We start from the raw sequence: 23848 nt of genomic DNA on the forward strand, positions 1-23848 counted from the left end.
CAGGGGGTCCTTATCGAGCCCCCAAGAATGCAGGGATGCCTGAGTCCACAGCCATGGACTGGGCGGCGGCTGCAGCAGCACCCAGTGAGCTCCCACCACAGCTCAGAAGAGGCAAGGCTCCTGCCTGTCCCTGGCTCCTGCCGGCTCCATGGAGTGTGCAGCCCCACCCGTGCCTCCCTCCTACAGTGGCGTCATGGCAGCAGCCACTCCAGATGGGCCGCCGCTGCCATCACCATTACTCCAAACTTGATCCAATTTTTCATAACAGACCTAGATTCCCTGCGTTTTGTAATATAGCTGTGTGAGAATATTTTTAAAATAATGAGTAATGCATTCATCTGGTTTAAAATTCAAATGAGTTCAAATGGGTTTGGAGTAAACGTTTTCCTTTCATTCCTTCCTCCCTGAACCAACCAATACTTAGTTTTTACATCCTTCCAGAAGAACTTTATGCCTACACTAGAAAATAAATGTCCCATTTAGCGCTCTTTATACACAAATGCTAAGGTATAATCACACACATCTGCACTTTCCCTAACAATGTATCTTATAGTCAGTTTTATTCCTGTGATTCTCGCCAACATTTTGGTCTCTGGAAACATTTACACTCCTAAAAATAACTGAAGATTCCAAAAAGCTTTTTGTTTATATGCAGGTTGTATCTGTATTTACTATAATAGAAATTAAAACTAGGTTCTAAAAATATGTATTAATTCATTTTAAAATGACAATAACAAACTCATCACATCTTAACATATTTATTTATGAAGAATAACTATCTACCAAAACAAAATTCAGTAAGAGGAGTGTCACTGTTTTTACATTTTTACAAGCCTCTTTACAGCCTTGCTTAATAGAAGACAGCTAGATTTTCATATCTGCTTCTGCAATTAAATCAGTTGTGAAGTGTTATTTTCTGAAACAATCAATCAATTTTTTGTACTCTATTCCAGTAAAACCCACTGGTCTATCTTCTTCTTTTAATGGATTTTTTCCACATACATTTTATAACAACACACATTGGTCATTTGGAAAATACTGATTCTTTAAGTTATGTAGATCTTCCCAATGTTGATTTCATTATATAATATTTAAAAAAATACATTTCTGATGAGATAGTATCACCACCTATCTCATCAGAAGTCTTTTTAAGTATTGGGAAGCTATCATCGAACTCATGGTGGTAGATACCAATTTTCCAAAATTTTAATTTTCACTTCAAAGCTCAAATTTCATTATTGGTAACAAATACTGTCAGTCATTTTCCTTGAAGTGACAATCTTCACTCATTTCTGAGAAAATGTCTGTCAAATACCAAAGTCTAACCATAGTTTGTCATTTTTTCAAGTGAAAATAGTGTTCTATGGGGAAAAATAAGAATTAGCTCAAAATTCATACAATCACAAGCACTTTTTCTCAGAACAACCACTGTACTGTGGTATGCAGTCTCCCATTTCTTTATATAAAATATTTAAAGTATAGTCAAAGTCACAATTTAATAAAATTAATAATTTTCTTCGTTTCACCTAGGACATTCTTAATGAAACTGGCTTCCTCCCCCTGCAAGCATGTGGAAATGAAGATTCATACTAAGGCATCAGCGTCTATCCATCATCATTTACAGACCCCTCTGAAAGGCTTCTGGGGACCCTCTGAGGTCCTCAAAACACACACTTTAAGAATATCTATTTTTGTAAGATGCTTGAATGTACTATTTAATCAGATGTCATACATCTTTTGTTACCAGGTTGTTACACTAACTTCATACAGATATAGACAGTAATTTCAAAGCAACTTTTAAGTTAAAAAAGGTAGAACTAGATGATAATGTTATGCATAATTATATTAAAAAAAATTCAGTGTCTAGTTTAAATAGTCAAATCTGCGAAATACCACTAAAATATATATACATATATATACATGGTCCTAAAAAGTGTCAGAAATGCCTCAGAGTAACAAAGGAAAAGACAGATTTGATATACATACCATACCTTCACAGAAGGGAAGGGAAAAGAAAGCTTGTCATCTTTAATTTTTGAAGCTAAACAAGGAAGACTGGTTGGTTAGTCAGTCACCCTAATTTGATGTATCTCAATAATCTCAGAAGAGGATGATTTGTTTAAATAAATTTACTAGCCAACAGACTTAAATATACTATGATCTGGGTCAGTACTGCCCAAAGGAACTTTCTGTGATGATGGGAATGTTCTATATCTGCACCATCCAATATGGTAACCACTGGCCATGTGTGGCTACTGAGCACTTGGAATGTGTTTAATTAAACTAAGGAACCAAATATTTACTTCATTTTAATTGTAATAGTTACACATGACTAACTGGACAATGCAGATGTAAAATACAAAAAAAGTTCTATAATTTCATACTTATATACCTCCTCCTCTGACTACTCCCATCCCCATCCCACGAAACTGAAACATGAAAAAAACTAAGAATATGTGCTTTTATCTTCACAAAACCATTCTGGCTGTCTTCAAATAAGTAAGTGACTTTTGTATGCTAGAATGTACAACATTCAATAAAAAACTAAGACCAAAAAAGCAGAAACACAGCCCACTATCAAGAATTATGTCAAGAATTCAACATTCAACATGCACAGACACCAAGATGGCCCACATGATGGAGCTATCATGCAGAGACTTTAAAATAACTATGATTAACATATACAATGACCAAGTGGAAAAAGCAGGCCACATGCACAAAAAGATGGGAGAATTTCAGCAGGGAAATGGAAACTATTTTTAAAAGAGTCAAATAGAAATGTTAAAAATTCTCAAATAGTTTATTCAAAGTCCTTTAACATTCATTCCTATAATACCAAGCACAACTTTGGCATTTTGTATCCCATGCAATGCACCTGGATGCCATCTCAAAGATCATTAATACTATTTTCTCAATCAAATTGGGAATTTTTCTCAAAATCTGCCTTTAGATAGACTAACTTGAGCAAAAACTACTAATTGGTAATATGTTTTTAGCCTAGCTTATTCCATGACTTTGCAGAGCAATACCATACTGCCATGGACAAATGTGTCAGGGCTCTAGAAGCAACACCCATGACACACTGGAAACTGACAAAGACACTTCATAAAAATGGAATTTCTTGGCCAGCACAATGGCTCATGCCTGTAATCCTCGCACTTTGGGAGGCCGAGGCAGGCAGATCACCTGAGGTCAGGAGTTCCAAGACCAGCCTGACCAACATGGAGAAACACCATCTCTACTAAAAATACAAAGTTAGCTGGGTGTGGTGGTATATGCCTGTAATCACAGCTACTTGGGAGGCTGAGGCAGGAGAATCACTTGAACCTGGGAGGCAGAGGTTGTGGTGAGCCGAGATCGCACCATTGCGTCCAGCCTGGTCAACAAGAGCAAAACTGTCTCCCAAAAAAAAAAAAAAAAAAAAAAGAATTTCTTCCCAAACAGACAAATACATCTGACATTTCATTCTCATTCTTGCTGTGTAGATATTATTTCCATATTAGAATATCCAAAAAGTAGCGATATAGAAGGTAACTGATCTTCAGGAGCTATTAAGAGCAGTAACATATGTATTAGACACCTCTCATATAAACCGTAAGCACAGTTTTCAATTGAAAGCTACAATAAAGTCAGTTGAGTCTAACATTAGATGTTTCTCTTTTCACTTAGATTTCCTACTTTGCAAAGTTAACTGCTATTATTATATGAAAATTTTTTCTTGAATTATTTCTAAAATAAGACTTCCTTCATTTTCCAAATACTATTTGGACTTAAATAGTAAACAGAATTAAATCTGGGCTTCTGTGATCCTGGGTTCATTTAGCTCATCTACATGAGATAATCTGCATTCTAATCCTAGCTTTGAAAGTAACTAGCTAGGTGACACTGAGCAGCTATAAAAGGTTCAAGGATTACTAAATGGAGAAATATCCAAAGAAGCCAGATAGTCTAAGTGACTTCTCACTTCCCTACATACTTCATCTCATATACAACACTTAGCAAACACTAACTTACACTACTTACATCTATTTGCTTATTATTTTGTAAAGGAAACCTTTTTCCTTTTCAAACTGAAGTTACACAGTTTGATCTCAAAGTATATTTAAAAAAATACGATTTATAATTGTACTCTGTATACTGTGATGCAAATGCAAACAACTATTATTTATGTGATTTTACTCTCCTGCTCATTTTCCAAGTTCTGAATAATGTTTTACCTGAAACAAATACATGCCTCTGGTAATGTCAGTGGTAAAGCCAGCATATGTTTTTATTATCAACTTATACTAAGTACTTTTTACTGGATCTCTATTTTGGTCCTGGTATTATGTTAAGCCCTATAAAGGCACATGAAAAAGCAAACAAAATCCTTGCCTTCAAAGGAAGATAGTAAACTTATTAGAATCATGGTCTGAATGAGAGCCTATTGAATGACTGAGGGCTAGGGTAACTCCCTGGCAAATTTTTGGGTTAATAAATTTGCCATGACAACTGCTTTAAGTTCTAGTAGGATTGAAAAAAAAATAGATCTCCACATAACTCAGAAACATTTTCAGTAAAATACACATGTAAAGGGCTATTTACCAGTTGCAACGATATTTATTTTATTTCAAATCTATGAAGAAAGGATATCAAGTGATTTTCTTATCTAAAATCTTATTTACTTTAGCAAGGAATAGAGTATTTGGAGGAGGAAAGAATATTTTCTTAGAATACACTTTGTAGTACAAGAGATTTAGAAATTAAAACCTTTAAAACGCATTAAAAATTTCAAAAAAAAACAAACCATATACAAGATAACTAGTTGAGTTACGCTGCCACCCACTGGACAAGAAATAAATAGCAAAGCAATCCTTGCTCTGACTTTATAAACACCAAGGGACTGCTGGGTTTACTGGCAAACTGGCAGTCGAGATTTTATATGCAAACTGGAGTCTATAAATAGTGAATCAAAGTTAAGTACTGTTGACTGATTGTTTAGTTTCTATTAATTTCCATTATTAATTTATTTGAGTCATTTGTTTTGCTTAAGACCAACATATAGTTGTACATCAATATTACTCTGATTTTATTTAAATGGTTTAAATGTAATCAGTTAACTTCCTTTTAATTAAAAGTTAAATATTTAAACTACTGTAAATTCAGCCCTATTTGAGATAAAAACTGCAACATTTCCCAGCACCTTTGTCTCTGTGGTCTCTCCTCAGCAGGACCCTGAATGCTCGATAGTAATATTGGCGCTATTCCTCCCACTGGAGTGTTAACTGTCCTGGCCTGGGAACCAAATCTCTGTGTAAACAGAGTTTACTGGGGCTAACTACAGTGTGAGTTCCAAAGCACTGACAAAAGAACTGTTAATGGGTTCCTGACTATAAAACTACTACATCAAAATGTCAGAATATTTTTATTTGGTGAAAATATACTCTCATTTAGATAACACACATTAGGATATATAATAAATGTATCAACATTACTTGGGGAGAAGATGCTTCACAATTGTTTCACTGGATTCTGGATTCAGAAATACACATTGAAAAAATGAAATGTGAAAATGTCATTAAGACAGTTTTAAAAGATTTTATATTCATCTATCCATTATAGTAGTCCCCCACCTTATCCAGTTTTCCTTTCTGAGATTTAAGTTACCCAGTCAACCACAATCTGAAAATATTAAACAGAAAACTCCAGAAGCAATTCTTAAGTTTTAAACTGTGTGCCCTTCTGAGTAACATGATGAAATCTCACACCATCCAGCTCCATCCTGCCTGAGATATGTATCAGCCCTTTGCCCAGCATATCCACACCGTTGACACTATCCATCTATCAGTCACTTAGCCATCTCGGTTATTAGTTCAACTGTCACAATTATCACAGCACATGTTTAAACAACCCTTACTTAACAATGGCTCCAAAGAACAAGAGAAATGATGCTGGCAATTCAGATATGCCAAAGAGAAGCGATAAGTGCTTCCTTTAAATAAAAAGGTGAAAGTTCTCAACTTACATAATTGGGGTAGGAGACAGAGCTCTACTCCAGAGGTGGGGCTTGGACATCAGGACCAAATGGAGGACTAGCTAAAAACAGGTCGGGGCAGAAGCACCTCCCCGTAAGACATGCTCACCAGTGTGCCATGTCAGTTTACCACTACCATGGCAACACCCAGAAGTTACCGCCCCTTTCCATGGCAACAACCCAACAACCCAGAAGTTACCACCTTTCCCCTCGTTCTAGAAATTACTTCATAGACTGCCCTTAATTTGCATATAATTAAAAGTGAGTATGAGTGCAGAACTGCCTCTGAGCTGCCACTCTAGACACACTGCCCACGGGGGCCCCGCTCCACAAGGAGCAGTGCCAGTCTGAAATTGTTTACCTTTTTTAATGCAGCACTTGGTCTTTAACATTTCATATAATAACAGATATGTTAAAGTTTATTATCCTACTATTTTTCTATTTATCTCATCTGTTCTCTGCACTTTTTGAAAAGTCCTTTCTTGATTTCTTTACTTTAAAATTACTCCATTTTCTCCCTCTATGTCTTGTTAACTATGTTCTTTTACTACACACTGGATTCTTGTCTTATCATACTCTAAAATAAAGTAGTGCTTTGCCATTTCCTGGACAATGCAAGGGCCTCAGAACATTTTAAACCTTTATTCCCTTCAACCTTACACACTATTGTCATGAGTTTTGATTATACTTATACCCTCGAAGATATTATTATTATCATTGATCTACACTTGCATATTTATCTTTTCTCTTCTTCATTCCTATCTGAATCTTCAAGTTTTCATCTGGGAACATTTTCTTTCTGTCTGAAAAACGCTTTTTATTATTCTTTGAAGTAAAAAACTACTGGTGATGAATTCTCCCAATTCTTACCTAAAAAGTACTTCAAAATTTCGCCTGGTTTGACGATTGCCTCATATCCTACTATGACTAGTTATTTCTGATTAAGTGCCAGACACTGCTTATGAAATATTATGGAAACAATTTGATGCCTAGGATAATGGTATCTCTCCAGAATTTACTTTTGCTGCTAGTAAGCTTAATCGAAGCTCTAGCAAATCAAGACCATCTTAATCCAATCAAGGATCAAGCTTTAGCAACTAAGAAAGCTAGTCTGTATTTTTTTATTCTTGCTACTCCTGGGATGTGGTACTTCAGTTTTAATGGGACTTATACTCCAAGTTATTACCCCACCCCCACAAGTGTGTCAAAGCTCTATTAAATTTCTCAGCTCATTAGCCTCGTTTTCCAGAATAAATGGGTGACCCCAGCAGACAAACAGCTCAAACATTAGGTTCCTCTCTGAGATTCTTTCTTCTCTTAGATCCTGGCCCTATAATTCACTTTTTTTGTTAGTTCTTTGGTCTAATTTTTGTAATTGCTCTCAGCAGGCAGGGTGGTCCACACTATCTAGTCTTATCAATTTTATGTTCACCACCAGACCCAATAGAGTACCTTGCATACTTGGATAAGATACATCAGGTTTCCCACTACAAACCCCTGCAACCAATAAAACCACTCAGTTTTTTTACACTGACCAAAAAATCAGCTGTGATTAAGAAAAACAGTGAACAGTATTTAGATTTTTGGACAAGAAAGTATGCCCATCAAATTAGGGTTTTAGATTATTTAGCCAAAAGAAGAGACTGCAGGAAGACAAACCAATTAAAAGAATATTACACCAGTGCAGGCAAGAGCCAATGGTGACATGGGAAAGGAAGACAACAATGGGAATGAAAGAAGACAGAAGCAAGAGATATTATAGTATTCCACTAATCTTAACTAGCACCCAGAAATAAGAGAGAAAAAGCAAAGACGAATATGAAATGTCAAGCCTCAGAAAGAAACTAATTTGAATGAGGAGGAACTTAGACTTAGACCTCAGTATGAGGTATCTACAAGATGAAACCCAAATCCAACAGGCAATTGTAGGTCCTAGTCTGAGGGTCCTGGTCCTGGTTTCTAACCAAAAGTATGGTCATTTCTAAACATTTCCATAGAATTTTCCAAAACTATTCAGAATATGATTTACTGAATTGGTAAACCAACTTACTCTCTAAAGTGATCTATTTCCATTCACCAGTAGAGGAAAGTGCCAGAATTGAAAATTTGTATTTTGAGGTTCTGGAGATACAGAAAAATAAAAATAAACAGACTTTCATTATCACATTTAAAGAAGGAACAGCTGGGAGTGATGGCCCATGCCTGTAATCCCAGCACTTTGGGAGGCCAAGGCAGGAAGTTCACTGGAGTCCAGAAGTTCAAGACCAGCCTCAGCAACATGGTAAAACACCCCTTCTACAAGAAATACAAAAATTAGCCAGGCATGGTGGTGCATACCTGTAGTCCCCGCAACTCAGGGGGCTGAGGCCAGAAATTAGCCCAGGAGGTCAAGGCTGCAGTAAGCCAGAATCACACCACTGCACTCCAGTCTGGGTAACAGACTGAGACGCTGTCTCATGCATTCATAAATAAATAAATAAATAAATAAGAGGGGAGTTAATAAGGACAAGAAAAGGCATGGTTTTAAAAAATTAAGGCAAAATATACTGTCACAATTTCAAACAATCCAGCAGTAAGTTAAAATGTATAGCTATACATACAGTGAAATACAATAGTAAGGAAAATACTAAAGGGATTTAGCTATTTGTTAATTTAACAACAACAACAAAAATAACTTTTTAAAGTTCCTGAAGTAGAAAAGTCATTATTTCCAAAATAAAAGAAACGTGTTAAAAAAAAAAAAAAAAAAAGAGGCAGCAAGTTAGATGATGCCATCACATAAAAAATATTTACATTCAACAAATTAATCTAAAATTTCTGAAAACCACGTTCTCTAGTTTTTAAGTCAACACCAAAAATAACTGGAGAATATGGGAACATTATTTTATATAGTCTTCAATCCCCCCAACAGGATGTGCCTTCAGATAAAAATAAGTAAGTCCCTCTGACATATAAACTATACAAACCCACAGCTATTTTAAGATGTCCTTGACTGAGGCTGACGCCCTGTAGGTCCAAATCATTGATTTAACAACTCCAGCACTAAATTTCTGATTATCTGCCAAATGCAACTGCTCCCACACTCTTGTTTTGGCTTATAACAACAATATTTCATTATGAAAACCAGAGCTGCCAACAAAATGCCCAACCAAATAAAATGTTTCTGGCTCATAAAGCCTGGCATAGACTCTTGATCTGTCCCCCATGAAAACTGCCAGAAGGTCTGTATAAAATAAAGATTACACTAGGCCACACACATCACACTGAACAAATAAATAAAATGCCTACGAATCTAAAGAGCATAGGAGTAATGGTCATATGAAGCTAATTATCCTACTCTTTGCATTCATATACATCATATTTAGTTACTCAGCATTCAGTCAACACATATTTGCTGAGTTGTAACGGTGGCAGACACTAAGGATAAAACGACAAATAAGACAGAGTCCCTACCCCCTCAAGGGAGGACCTGTGAAGCAGTAAAGACAGGGAAGCAGAAACAATAACACAATCACTACCCTAATAGAGTTCTTATCGCTGAGCTGCTATGGATCCACAGAAGAAATGCCAATAGTCTGTTCTGTTCTGTTGTGTTTTGAGGAGTGCAAGAGTTCCAGGAAGGCTTTACACAGACTGACACAAATGAATTTAAGCCTAAGAAAAGAATGAAGAAGCATTTGCCAGGCAGGAAGCAGGAGAAAAAACACCTTAGTGTAAATAACTACAGATATTTTAGTAAATCTACTTTAATATTGAGAAAATACCTTCCACCTTAGTGTGAAGGAACTAGATATTTTAGTAAATTTACTTCATTTTAATGTCAAGAAAATGTATAAGATGATATAGATTAGCATGTTTCGTAAAGAGGCAAACACACAACTGCTGAGTGGCAGAGCTGAAAACAGAGACCCAAATCCCCATATTTTAAACCACTTCCCTATTTAATAATGGTTACTAACTTTACAATCTTATAAAAGGAATCATTTTGAAGCTAGACTTCATAAAACCATACAGCTGAACTCAAAGTGGGACATGTATTGATTCTAAAAACAAACTAAATTCCCTGGTTTTACATCATATATTACTCCTTTTAAAAACACTAACATCAGGCTGGGCACAGTGGCTCACACCTGTAATCCTAGTACTTTGGGAGGTCAAGGCTGGCAGATCGCTTGAGTCCAGGAGTTTGAGGCCAGCCTTAGCAACATGGCAAAACCCCATCTCTAAAGCAAAAAACACAAAAAATTTGCCAAGCATGGTGGCACACACCTGTAGTGCCAGGTACTGGGGAGGCTGAGGTGGGAGGATCACCTGAGCCTGGGGGGGGGGGGGGTGGTCAAAGCTGCAGTAAGACACGATTGTACCATGGCAGTCCAGCCCAGGAGACAGAGTGAGACCCCCATCTCAAAAAATAAAACAAAACAACACTAACGTCAAAAGAAATATCACCCTGATTTATATTTTAATCATTAATAGGAATCATTCCTATATTAATATATAACTAAAAATTATTTGGTTTCATAATAGGCTATATTAGTAGGGCAAAGGAAAACACACACTGTGATATATACAGAACTGAGGGGAGTGCAACTTGATACAACTTAAACAACATTGCTTACAAGACTGACTATTACTTCAGCACTGTTAGTAACAGCCAAAGATTGGAAGTAACCTAAATATTCATCAATCAAAAACTGGTTAAATAAATTAAGGTACATCAATAAAGTAAGGCAGTTGAGATAAGCATTTCAGTAAAACACTTGAGAAATGATGACGACCCTAACTAGGGTACTGGCATGTGAACAGCAGAAGTGGACAGAGTCCACAGTGAGACCAGAAGTCCATAAATTGGATTCAGGTAAAAATTCAGGTAGATGGTGGAGTGAAGAATTAGAAAGCAAATCACTCAAAAGCTATAAAGCATAGATCTAGGGTTTCATCAACAATTTATACACAATGCCTAGGCACTGAATATATGAGTTAAATGAATAAAGATTTTATAATGAGCAGCAAAAAGATGAAGAAAAAAATTTATACTAACAACAAGAAAAGAATATATGTGATTATGACAGAACACAGCTCTATCATTTGAAAATGAAAAAAAAAATGCTACTTAGTACAAATGTTTGGGGAAAAAAAGACAAAAAAGACAAAGCTATCTCAGACCACAAGCTGTGAAAAACAATATCCAAGCCCAAACCACACCCCAGCATGTGCTATAAAGTGTGGTTATTTCAAAACTGCTGGGGTACTTCCTAATTGTGGTATAGACCCTGGTAATGCTATTGCTGAGTGACTTCTAAACATCATTCTACTTCTACATCATAAGCAAAGTGTGATCAAGCCCTGGTATAAAGACTATTTGGTTGGTGCAAAAGTAATCGGTTTCTGTCATTATTTTCAATGGCAAAAACCGCAATTACTTTTGCACCAACCTAACAATACTTGATCTTCAAGCATTGAAGGTTTACTGAAGTGGGGGGAGGGAGATCAAGCTAAGTCTTAAACAGAAGATTTTCTGCAAACTGCCCCAGACTTTAGAGCTGGAATGATGCCTATTTAGAGGAGGTTTATCAATAAACTGTTTACTTCAGTTGTTTATATTGGAAGGTATTATGAATGAGTAGGCAAACTACTCTTCGAAGATGATGAGTTCCAAAAAAAAGTTAAAACATACACATATTTTTGTATCATAAAAGTCACCAAATATTGACACTGACAGAAAAAAAATAAGGTTTTAAATAAAAGAAATGTTGACATGGTAATCAATGGAATCAGTTAGGGTCTGAAATACATTTAATCCAAAAATTTCCACAACTTATACCAAATTTTCAAATAATCTATTCCAAAAATTACATGACTTGATCAATCAACATTCATCTAGAAAACATTTATAAATTTATATCATTAAATTAACAAGCTTCCAAAATGTATATTAGACAAACTAACTGCATCCAGTCAGGAAAACCCAATGAAGCAAAAATCAATACAATCAGTTCCTTACCTGCAGCTCCTTAGAGACTCTCTCTAAGTGATTAGTTATCTTTTTAATCAGATCACTATACATCTGTTCTGAGTGCTGCTGGCATACACATTTATACACACAACTGTAAAACAAACAAAACCCCCCACAAACCAAGTTAATCACAAAGCACTTAACTCAGTCCAAGGTTAAAGCACACTTTTGATATATAGCCACTGATCCAATAATTAATTCATATCTTCCAAAAGTAACCAATGACAACTTTTAAATAAAAAACTCATCCTCCCCCATCAGTGTTCGGATGGAAAAGACAGTACCATCCACTGTAAATATGCTCTTCCGTGTAGTGTATTACACATTTAATCAGTACTAGATAATCTAATATTAGATGAGAATCTAAGGTCTGAAAATGAAAACTATTTATAAGCCAGGTTCTCTCTCTCTCTTTTTAAATCAATGTCAAAATAAGGAAAACAGAGTGACTGGTATTCAGTAGAGAGAAAGTTTCTAACTCACGGAAGTGTTTGCAATACAACCTCTTTGTATATCAGCTATGTGGAACAACATAGTTGTCACTTCCTCATTCCACTGTGCTGATGTCATATCCCACCCCAGTTCCTAATTTGCTGTTTCCATTTACCAGGAGCTGGGAAACAAAATAACTGAAGAATATTAGAACTGTGCATCAATAAACATCAACAGATTAAACCAGGTCTCCCTTGGAGACAAAAAATACGGTTTTTACACCAGATACTTCAGTCATTCTTGCTTTTATTGCTGACTTCTGCATTATGTATGGTGGAGATGGCAGGCTTACTCTGTCATGACTTGAAAACCACTTTTGAATCAAAAAGTATAAAACAAACCCTCCAATCCGTAAGTATGGAATATATAAGACACTTACAGAGCCTCGTCTTATGTATTATATATTACATGTTTGTGTGCTGCATAATTCAAGTGCCCTGAATCTTGGTAAACCCTTTCAAACCCAAGCAAATTAAATCTTAACTTACCTGTATATCTGTTCATAGGATATGGGGATATAGTCACCAGGACTCTGAGTTAAAAGCTGATCTATGGCACCATCCAATTTTGGCCAGTATGTGCTCTTATAATCTTCAATAGTTATAACATTCATTACTAAAAGTAAAAAGTAAAATAAATGTTACTATGTGCCACATGTGGAACAGACACAAATCACAGCCATTCTGCGCTCTCAAATTCCCTTCACTTACTCTTCTGATCTTACACTGACACTCTATCACCTCACTATCCTATTTCAATTAAAAACAAAAAAGCAAACAGGTCAAGGATGCTAAACAGCCACTGATCGTGACTTTAAGAGGAATTAGTATGAACCTGTCTATCTTTAAAAATAACAACTCAACAAGCAATCATCACTGGTTTCCTTCTGGGTCTCCTCTAAGCTTCCGTCATCCGTGGAGCAGTCTCAAATATGCTTTGACCCTCAAATACACACTGGCAATTATGTAACAAAATGGCCTATCAATGAACCAGAGGAAAATTCGGAGAAACTGTGAACACCAACAATCAATCTTTGTAGACATCCTTGAGAAAATGTACCTAAGGACAGGACTATGAGGATTAAGGTCCAAATGCTGCAGTCATAAAGAGGTTGCTGGAAAACTTGTTAAGGTTTACAATACCACCAAGCACCTCTCCAACATTACCACAGCTCCAACTCAGGCTGCTACCTTAAACTAAGTAAGCCCAACAGAAAAAAAGTCAATGAACTGGCGCCCTGCCCTGAGGCTTACTTCATCCCTACTGACAGGCTCTTTGTCCCATACTACAGGTTTCACAAAGCATTTGTACAGCGGATCCTAATAGCTTTGAAATCTACAGTTGCTTCACAGCACTGAAATTCTAATATTTAAAAAAAGTGCTACCAGAAGAACCTACCTATGTTCTGTGTCATGAACCACAGTTACCTCAGGATTAACAACAACTAGACCAGGTATTTTACTGTTTATTTTACCAGACTAGGAAGCAGAGTGGTTAAGTAATTTGCGCACGAACACAAGGCTCATTACTGGCAGAGGTTACCAGGTAAAGCAAAGCCTTCCAAGCATCTTTCCATCACATTATTCATCTCTACACCTTAGTCATCCAGGTTCAAGATTTTGTTCTATGTACGACCTATATTATTTTTGTTCAATACTTTCTTTAAATCGATTCACTTCTGCTATTTAATTCTATTTTAAAGGACATTTGAGGAATGAACTACAAGGAATGTTCACAAAACAAGGCATAATCTTAAATGCATTTTGCTAAGTGAAAGAAGCCAGACCCAAAGGGCTACACATTCTAAGAGTCCCCCTTACATGACATTAAGAAAGGCAAAAGTATAGGGAGGAAAACAGATCAGTGGTCACCAAGGGCTGGAAGGTAGGGAGAGGGACTATCTATAAAGCAGTAGCATGGGGGAATTTTCAGGGCAATTAACTATTTTCCATGGAACTGTGGTGAGGGATACACTACTTCATGCATTTGTCAAAACCAACAGAACTGTATATCAAATTACTATGTAAATTTTAATTTTAAAAAATCAACAAGGCTGTAGTGGTAAAGATGGAATGTAAAACACAGCAAATAAACCTAATTACAAATGAATCACATAACCTACACTGAAGGGAATGGGGAGTAAAGGAGTGTTTTGACTAATGTAAAGCTAAAGAAAAAAAGAGTTTTACATGCATGTGCACAAACACACAGCAGGAAGAGGCCAGATCACGTAGGTCCTTACGGGCCATTGCAAAGACTCTGACTTTCACTCTAAAATACAGGCCTCTCTGGAGGGTTTTGAGCAGAGGAATGACATGATCTGGCTTAGATTTTATATGCATCATTCCAACAGTTGCACTGAGAGCAAACTAAGTTCGGAGGCTGTGAGATGATAGTGGGTTGGGCCAGATGATGGCACTGAGAACCATAAGGAAAGGTCAGATTTTGAAGATATTTTAAAAGTAAAGTCAACATGATTTGCTGATAGATTAGATGTGAGATGTGAAAGAAAGGTCAAGAGTGACTCCAAAGTTTTTGGCTTGAGCATCAAAGGATGGAGCTGTCGTTTACTAAAATGAGGAGGACTGCATGAAAAGCTTAGCTGTCCAGGGGGCATGGCAAATACTGTTGGTGCCCCACCCATTTACCCCATCCACACCCTGAGACTCTTCCCTCAGTGTTCTGTCCAGCTGCCAGAGCTTGCTCTCCTTGTAGGAGCAGCAGGTAAGAAATTGTGGGAGAATTAAAAACCCTAGAGCAGCCTTCAACCAATCACTACTGAGGATTCAGAGTCATTAACCCAGCAGCTCCCTCTCCTTTTGGGTGAGATGACTCTAAGGCACATGTGCTACACTGCCTCCCAGAGCTCCCCACTGGTACTAAGCTCCAGCTGCTTACAGTGGTGACTTTACCTTACTGGCTTCCTTACCTTCCCTGTCTCACTTCCGCAGTCTCCCTAGAGAGCTGCTTCCCAGAGTCACCTTCTTGCACTTGATACTCAAAAGTGTTACACACTAGCTCCAGAATATGACCTTTGTACTTAGGAAATCCTTAGGATTCATAGAAAACTGAAAAAGAAGTAACATCCTCACTATGTGATTCTGAGTTATGGAATCCCTTATCAGTGTACCACCTAAACCACATCAAATACCTCTCTCCCCTCAAAGCTGAGAGTTTACTTGCTTATCTCAACCCAATCCTTGGTTTAAAAAACAAAAACCACTAGCTATTTGTTCAGTTTAACATTTGACACATACAGCCTCAGAGTGTGTGTGTAATCCTGAACTTAAAAACTAGATCCTCCTGCTAGAGATATGCAATCACTTTCAACTTTGCCCACAGAAAAGTTTACACTGACCAAAAGAAAGAGTAGGCCAGGCACAGTGGCTCCCGCCTGTAATGCCAGCACTTTGGGAGGCCGAGGCAAGAGCATCACCTGAGCCCAGAAGTTTGAAGCTATACTGGGCAACATGGGGAGACCTCATCTCTACAAAATTTAATTTAAAAAAAAATTAAAAATTAGCCAAGCGTGGTGACACAAGCCTGTGGTCTCAGCTACTAGGAAGGCTGAGGCAGGAGGCTCTTTCAAGCCCAAAGGTCAATGTCACAGTGAGCCACGTTCACACCCCTATACTCCAGCATGGGCATCAACACAAGACTGTCTCAAAAACGAAACAAAACACAAAAGAATGAATAGCCAAAATTCATGCTACATGTAGAAGATAGCTGACTTACTACTTTAAAATGGGAACCTGGCGTGGCAAGACAGGATCTTAGGAGATCTACAGAGCTGCCTATTTAGACAATACTTTTCAACTTCTTATTTCTTGATTTCTGTAGTTCACTATTAAGCCTGTATTACAAAATATATAAGCAAAAGGAGGAAATAAAACTCACTCATAATTCCACCACCAGTATATTGTGGCTGTGCCAGTGTACAGTGCTGTCTTTTCAATGTATATTATATGTGGCTAAAGAGTATATACAGACTTCCAATGAGCTACAGAATTCCTTGAATTTTACTTTTTAAATAATTAACTAAATCCCTTTTCTGTATATAAGGTGCAGTATCACCAAGTAAGAGCCAAAATTAAAGTATGAAACCTAAACAAAATTAAGTTACCATTAAATTACTCAATTTCACCTAGGTTAGATTTTCAGCTTGAAAATAATGAACTACTTTTTAAGCTATTTAAATAAGTCACTACAGGCACAAATACCTACAAAAGCCATGTTAATAACATAAATAAGTAAAGCAGGGCTGGTGGGACAATAAGAAAAGTGGTGAGGGCTTTACTAAACAGAAGAATGTGTGTGCCCTCTAGAGACAGTGTAGTTCAAAAACACTTATTAAAAAAAATGTAAAAACATCACGCCACAAGGCTTAAAACCTAGAAACACATATTTATAAGATAACAAGCTCACACAGTCTAAATCCCACTGAGAACGTAATTTGACCTTTACTAAGATAAAGTGAAACAAAGTCTAAAACACATGGAATAGTTGGAATCTTCATTCAGGAAATATTCTTGGGTTGCTGATACACAGGAAACCATTAGAGGTGTATAATTCATACCAGGCAGGAATAAATATGTTCAACTCTTACACTTTTTTAATCCAAATAACTTGACATATTATTTATTTGTTTATTGTCAATCTCCCTCAAACTAGAGGTAAGCCCCTTGGAAAAGGAATTCATTGCTACAGCCCCGACTCTCAACAGTACATGACACATGGTAGGTACTCAATAACATCTGTAAAGTGAATTAACTTAGTGAGTCAACATAAATACTAAACAGAATAACAGTGCAAGACATACTACTTATTAGCTGTTTTGGAATTAAAACTTAAATCACATTTGATTTCACACAGGCTAAAGCAAACCAGGTTAGCCCTACTATATAATCCTTTTAAGGTTTTCTGTTGGTTTGCTTTATAAGGGAAGAATAAATTCAGAAGTTATAGTAAGCATTATTAATTCATACTTGGCCTACTGCAGAGACTGATCATTACTTTCCATCAGTGCTTCAAAAGTGTGAGATCCAGAGCAGCATCAGCATCACCTGGAAACTTGCTGCAAATGCAAACTGTCAAGCCCCAACACAGATCTGCAGAATCAGAAATTCTAGGGGTAGGTGGAACCCAGAAAGCTGTTTAATAAACCCTTCTTATGCCTGTTAAAAGTATGAAAACCACTCTAATGCTTCAGCGGCTCAGGACAGCCAGGGATCACTTAAGTGTTCCTCTTTTCTCAATTGCTAATACATGGTTTGTCTGTTCTCAACAACTTGGAGAGTCAAAGGTGTGAATCCATCAAAATGTTAAAAGGGTAGCTAGGAACTATCTTCCTACCCAAGAATCATTAAAATTTTGCTCTTCCATATCCCTTCTCCCCACCAAAAAAAGCCACCTTCATTTAGAATAGACTCTTTAAGAATATATTAATGGCAATTATAAAATAATTAAGCCAAGTTTAAAAGGCTAAATTATGTCTAAAATATAATGACTTTTTAGATTAACTATAACTAATTGTAACTAGATAATTAGAAAGGACAAGGAGAAAAGAGCTCTTTGTTACCTATTTAACCCGACCTAGTTAATGTATGCTATCTAAAATAAAAATTACGACTTTTGGTCACCAGAGTGTGCTCATCTGTCAATAACAATCTGGTAAATCTGGTTGAATGTTTCAGCAAAATGTTCGGCTCCCTCCAGCACAAGGGACGACTGAACTCTCTCAAGTGTTTGACTTAAGAGCAGCTGAAGGCCAAGAACACAACCTGAGGAATGGGAGAGAAGCCCAAGGAATGGTCACAACAAATATAAGAAGTAAAAACCATACAGAAATTGTTTTAAACAGAAAAAAGCTTTCTTTATCCAAATAAGAAAATATCTTTGTATAGTTGTACAATGTGTTTACGTTTTAAGCTAAGTGTTATTACAGGGGAGTCAAAAACTTTTTTAAAACTTAGAAAGTTTATAAAGTAAAAAAGTTACAGGAAGCTAAGATTGATTTATTATTTCAGAATTTTTTTTGAGATAGGGTCTCTCACTCTGTCGCCCAGGCTGGAGTACAGTGGCACAGTCTCAGCTAACTGCAACCTCTGCCTCTGGGGCTCAAATGATCCTCCCAACTCAACCTCCAGAGTAGCTGGGACTACAGATATGTGCCATCATACCCAGCTAATTTGTTTTTGCTGTTGTTGTTTGTTTTTTTGTAGAGATGAGGTTTTGCCATGTTGCCCAGGTTGGTCTCAAACTCCTGGGCTCAAGTGATCTGCCTGCCTTGACCTCCCAAAGTGCTGTGATTACAGACATGAGCCACAGCATCTCCTGGAAGAAATTTTTAAATAAATTTAGTGAAGCCTAGGTGTACAGTGTTTATAATGTCTAGAGCAATATACAGAAAGGCCTTCACATTCACTCATGCCCCTCATTCATACAACTCCCAGTCCTGCAAGCTCCAATCATGATAGGTGCCCTAATAGTGTACTATTTTTTAAAATCTTTTATATAGTATTTTTACTGTACCTTTTCTATGTTTAATCATATAAATACCATTATGTTACAGCTGCATACAGTATTCAGTACAGTAGCATGCTGTACATGTTACACAGGTTTTTATCCTAAAAGCAATAGGCTTTACCCTATACAGCCTAAGTGTGTAGTGGGCTATACCATCTAGGTTTGTGTAAGCACATCCTATAATGTTCCCACAGTATACAAAATCACCTAACAAAACAATTCTCAGAATGTATCCACGTTGTTAAGCAAAGCATAACGGTAATTTAAATATCCTCTTCCTTATTAGGAGGGAAAACAAACCTGTACCACCTACTCAGGTATATTCTGATTTGCCAGTACAAGAGGGCAACAACTGTTTCTAAAGTAGGTTAAAGCCTTTTAAAAGTGGGGCACTTTCTAAGTTTTAGGGTTTATGGTTTGCATAATTCAATTCAAACACTATGCACAAATTAAATGTCTACTGTGATCATGAGTTAGCCATTCCTCAGCATACGTTACATTCATGTAAACAATCAGATAACACTGATGTCTTATTTTTATTTTATATAAGTTCTCGTTAACACACTCTTTAAGGGTTCTGTACTCCCCACCCTATAACAAGACCACATTTTGTTTGGTTCAGATAAGCCCTGTAACACACCAACTATATAAAACCTGCTTTGCCTTTCTGCAAATGAAGAGCCTCTTCCCTCAAAACACTGTAAAACCTGTAGAGCAAACACATGGTTACTCTTTTACTGCTTAGAAATCTACACATTTTTCAATTAGAGAAAATGTAATAAAATAGTAGAAACTTCCTTCATCACTACCATCTTTAAAAAATAAATAAATAAACAGCTGAGCTGCAGTGGCTTTCCCACAGATTGAAAGCTACGTTCCTTTAGAATAGTTACTGTACAACACTGCTCTACCATTACAACATCACACAGGAACCTGTGACACAGTTCCTCAAATGGACATGTTATGACATACATACATACAGTGAGAAGTTCAAGAGCTATCAAGACATCCATTTTGTCTCCAACTCCACTAAATCCAAAATCTCATAAAATTCAAAGTACTCAAAATTTAAAACAGAAAAGTATTTGCTCAACTGAGATTACAGAGGTGTAAACTATGCTAACTGCAGGTCTATCACACTTTTAAAATTCCGTGGTGGGTGTTTTCCAAGATTTAAACAAGTCAATCTCTCCTTGGCATTAAGCCCAGTAAAGTCTGAACCTTGAAGCAGTAGCATGAGGCAGGTGCTGACGTGGATATCAATGGTAAGTAAACAAACCTTGCCCTGTAGGCCCCTGAGAAGTTCAGGACTTGAGGACAGAATACTAAGAACAGGCATATTTGGAAATGGGTGGGAGATGGAGTAGTAAAGTCTGCAGACTAAACAGTAAAAAGAAAAGAGAAAGATTATTTATGGAAAAACAGAGACAAAGGCTTAGGACTCTGAGACCTAGTAACACATGGGGCAGGACTGTGAGGGAGTGTGAAGCACAGAACTGGCAGATTAAGCAGAAGTCAGCATAAGAAATGCTGTAACATCTAGCCCCACTCCTTTAATTCCATAATGCTATCAGCCAGGAAAAATATGCTTTATTTCCCCCTCCACCTATCCATTTTGCCATTCTCTCAGAATGGAAGATCCTTCTCTAGTCCCAGAGAAAAGACATTCATATACTAATATTTGGCAGTTCCTCAACAAAATAGCAGCTCTACATTCAATCAGCCTTACACGAAGCCCAATACTTAAACCTGACAAGGCCCATTATAAACACAGAACTAGCAATTATCTTTTTTCACTTTTAAATAGGGATAGACAACTAAGAATCACCAAAGATCTGTAAGAAGTCATAGACAAGAGATCAAAACAAAATTTGAAAAGCTAAAAACAAAGATAATCCAGAGAATATAACTTGTTTAAAAACTATAATTACTATCTTCAAAGAGGTAAGATAAAAATTTAAAACACTCATAAAAAGAAGCAATCCAAGTGCTCTTAAAATTTAAAAAAAAGTTAAAAATACAACATCAAGGAATTCTCCCAGAGCTTTATGAGAAAGGGGATGTAGTACAATGTGGTTAACCAACTTAGAAGATCAAAACGGAAAATTCAACATGTGACTACCAATAATTCCAGAGAAAACAGAATAGAGAAAACGTAAAGGGAGAGAAATATAAACACATTAATATAAAAAAATTCCCAGAAATTTTCTCAAGGGGAAAAAAACGTCACATACAAAAAAACAAGAATTAAAATGGCAACTGACTTCTCCATTGGAATTATGTGCGCTTACAGTTAATGAGGCAATACTTTTAAAAAAGTCAAGGAAAAGTTATTTCCCATTAAGAATTCTATACCCAAACTACCAATCAAGTGTGAAAGTAGTATTTTTAGATATGACAAGACCTGAAACATTATCCACACACACTTTCTCAGGGAAGGACTAGAAGATAAGCTCTATACAGATACTCAGAAGTTCATCAACAGAAAGGAAGACAAAGCAGCAATCATTCCCAGTATCTGGCAAGTCCCTGAGTGGCAACTATGCCTGGCCCTAAGCAATAAACAGAAACAAGAGGTCTAACAGCTTCACCAACAGACAAAAACAAAGGCTGAAACGAAAAACGGTGACAGGTACATGGTGAATCTAATGTAGCTGCTGAAAAGTTTAAGAGTAAGTTCGTCCAGGCGTGGTGGCTCACACCTGTGAACCCAGCACTTTGAGAGGCAGAGGTGGGTGGATCACCTGAGGTCGGGAGTTCAAGACCAGCCTGGCAAACATGGTGAAACCCGGTCTCTACTAAAAATACACAAAAAATTGGCCAGCATGGTGGCGTGCACCTGTAATCCCAGCTACTTGAGAGGCTGAGTTGGGAGGATTGCTTGAACCTGGGAGGCAGAGGTTGCAGTGAGCCAATATCGCACCATTGCACTCCAGCCCGGGCAACAGAGCGAGACTCTGTCTCAAATAAATAAAAAAATTTTTTTTAATTATGATAGTAAAAGAACTGGAACGGTAAGGTTATGTTAGAGGTATAAGAGAATTAGGCCGGGCGCAGTGGCTCACACCTGTAATCCCAGCACTTTGGGAGGCCGAGGCGGGTGGATCACGAGGTCAAGAGATCGAGACCATCCTGGTCAACATGGTGAAACCCCGTCTCTACTAAAACTACAAAAAATTAGCTGGGCATGGTGGTGCGTGCCTGTAATCCCAGCTACTCAGGAGGCTGAGGCAGGAGAATTGCCTGAACCCAGGAGGCGGAGGTTGCGGTGAGCCGAGATCGCGCCATTGCACTCCAGCCTGGGTAACAAGAGCGAAACTCCGTCTCAAAAGAAAAAAAAAAAAAAAATAGAATTAAATCCCAAAAGTCAATAGATAATATAAAAATAATTTAGCAGTAACAATATCAGCACATTGAAATATATGGCTAATACAAGAAGAAACAGCTAAATGAAACCTAATCAAACGACTGACTTTGGGGAACGGGTCCAGGAATGGAAAGGGGTAGGGAATGGAACCACTGATTTTCATTATGTGTCTTTTCACATAATTTGAGTTTTTAAATTATAAACCTGTATTATTTTAATAAGGGCCAAGTATTGTTTTTGTTTTTTATATACAAAGAATTTGGTGTATCTAAAATCCTCAGAAATGGAAAAACAAAATCTATTGAAATTAAACTTCTGTTTCAGGATCTCCAATACCTAAGGCATAGGAAATGTGCAAACTCAGAATTTACCAACTGCCTCTGGATCTACCTGACTGTTCCACAGACACCTCAAAAGAGACAGACACACACCACACACACACACACACACACACTCCGTCACTTCATACCTTTACTCCTTCCACATCTGGGTCAAAGGCACTGACAGCTACCCATCATCCAAACCGGCAATCTTGACTCTTCATCTTCCTTTCTTCACCCCCCAAATTTTGCAGATTCTAGGCCCTAAATATCTCCAAAATTGAAACCTACTGTCTTCCAAAGTTTTATTTGTTCAAGTCTTCATCTCTTGTCTAGACTACAGAAATTCCAACACCCTAACTAGTCTCTAAGCCTCCATTCTCTCTCCGCTCTAAATTAACGCACTAAGATAAATTTTACCAAGTTGGCTCCCTTAAAATCTTTCTCCCATTCCTACAGAATAAAATCCTTCCTCTAACATGGTGAGTCCTCCACTACCTAGCTTTTTCTATCTGTCCATGTTTAATTTACAAATGTGTGCCACTCTCTCCTCACACTCTGTATTCCAAAAATAATTTCAATTCTGGGTCTTTGGCACAGGCTGCCCCTCTGCAAGGAAATCTCTTCCAGTCCAGCTTCCCCCTCCCAACTCCCTATCCTCCTGGCAAACTTCTATTCAATTTTATAAAGACTCTTTCCTCAAGGCTACCAAATACATAACTTTACTATAGCATTTAATCATAATGTATCATAATTATCTGTCTTTCTATCATCTCCCACATTAAACTGTGTCTCTTCATTATCAGAGGCTAAAATATTACTTTGGCATACAATAAACACTTGAATAAAACACCATTCGGATGATGAATTAGCATACCTGCAACTACATATTACAGATCTATTCAACTTCATCTATAGAGGTTAATAACCAAATGTCCACAAAAACAGGAAGAAAAATGGAAAGCCAATTTGCCCTGTCCAGACATACCATAAAAGGATATCAACAAACAACTTTTATATAGTGCTTAACAGTTCACAATGTGAATGCATATGGTCTACGGTTTATACGGTTATAGTTTACAGTAAGTAAACAGTATTTTCTTTAGAGATTTGGG

General features: G+C 37.1%; 1 protein-coding gene across 2 annotated transcripts in view; it reads right to left on the reverse strand.

The window, feature by feature from the left end:
• CACUL1 (CDK2 associated cullin domain 1) overlaps positions 1–23848 on the reverse strand; it is a 64482-nt gene that overhangs the window by 29288 nt on the left and 11346 nt on the right. For both annotated transcript variants that reach the window (XM_032281789.1, XM_032281788.1), the window contains exons 2-3: positions 13010–13136; positions 12018–12120 (exon numbers count right to left, since the gene is read on the reverse strand). In XM_032281789.1, coding sequence (XP_032137680.1) covers positions 12018–12120; positions 13010–13136 — 230 coding nt within the window. The remainder of the gene's footprint in view (positions 1–12017; positions 12121–13009; positions 13137–23848) is intronic.

Source organism: Sapajus apella, unplaced genomic scaffold (assembly GCF_009761245.1).
Source record: "Sapajus apella isolate SASKATOON/1434 unplaced genomic scaffold, GSC_monkey_1.0 scaffold13, whole genome shotgun sequence".
NCBI lineage: Eukaryota > Metazoa > Chordata > Mammalia > Primates > Cebidae > Sapajus > Sapajus apella.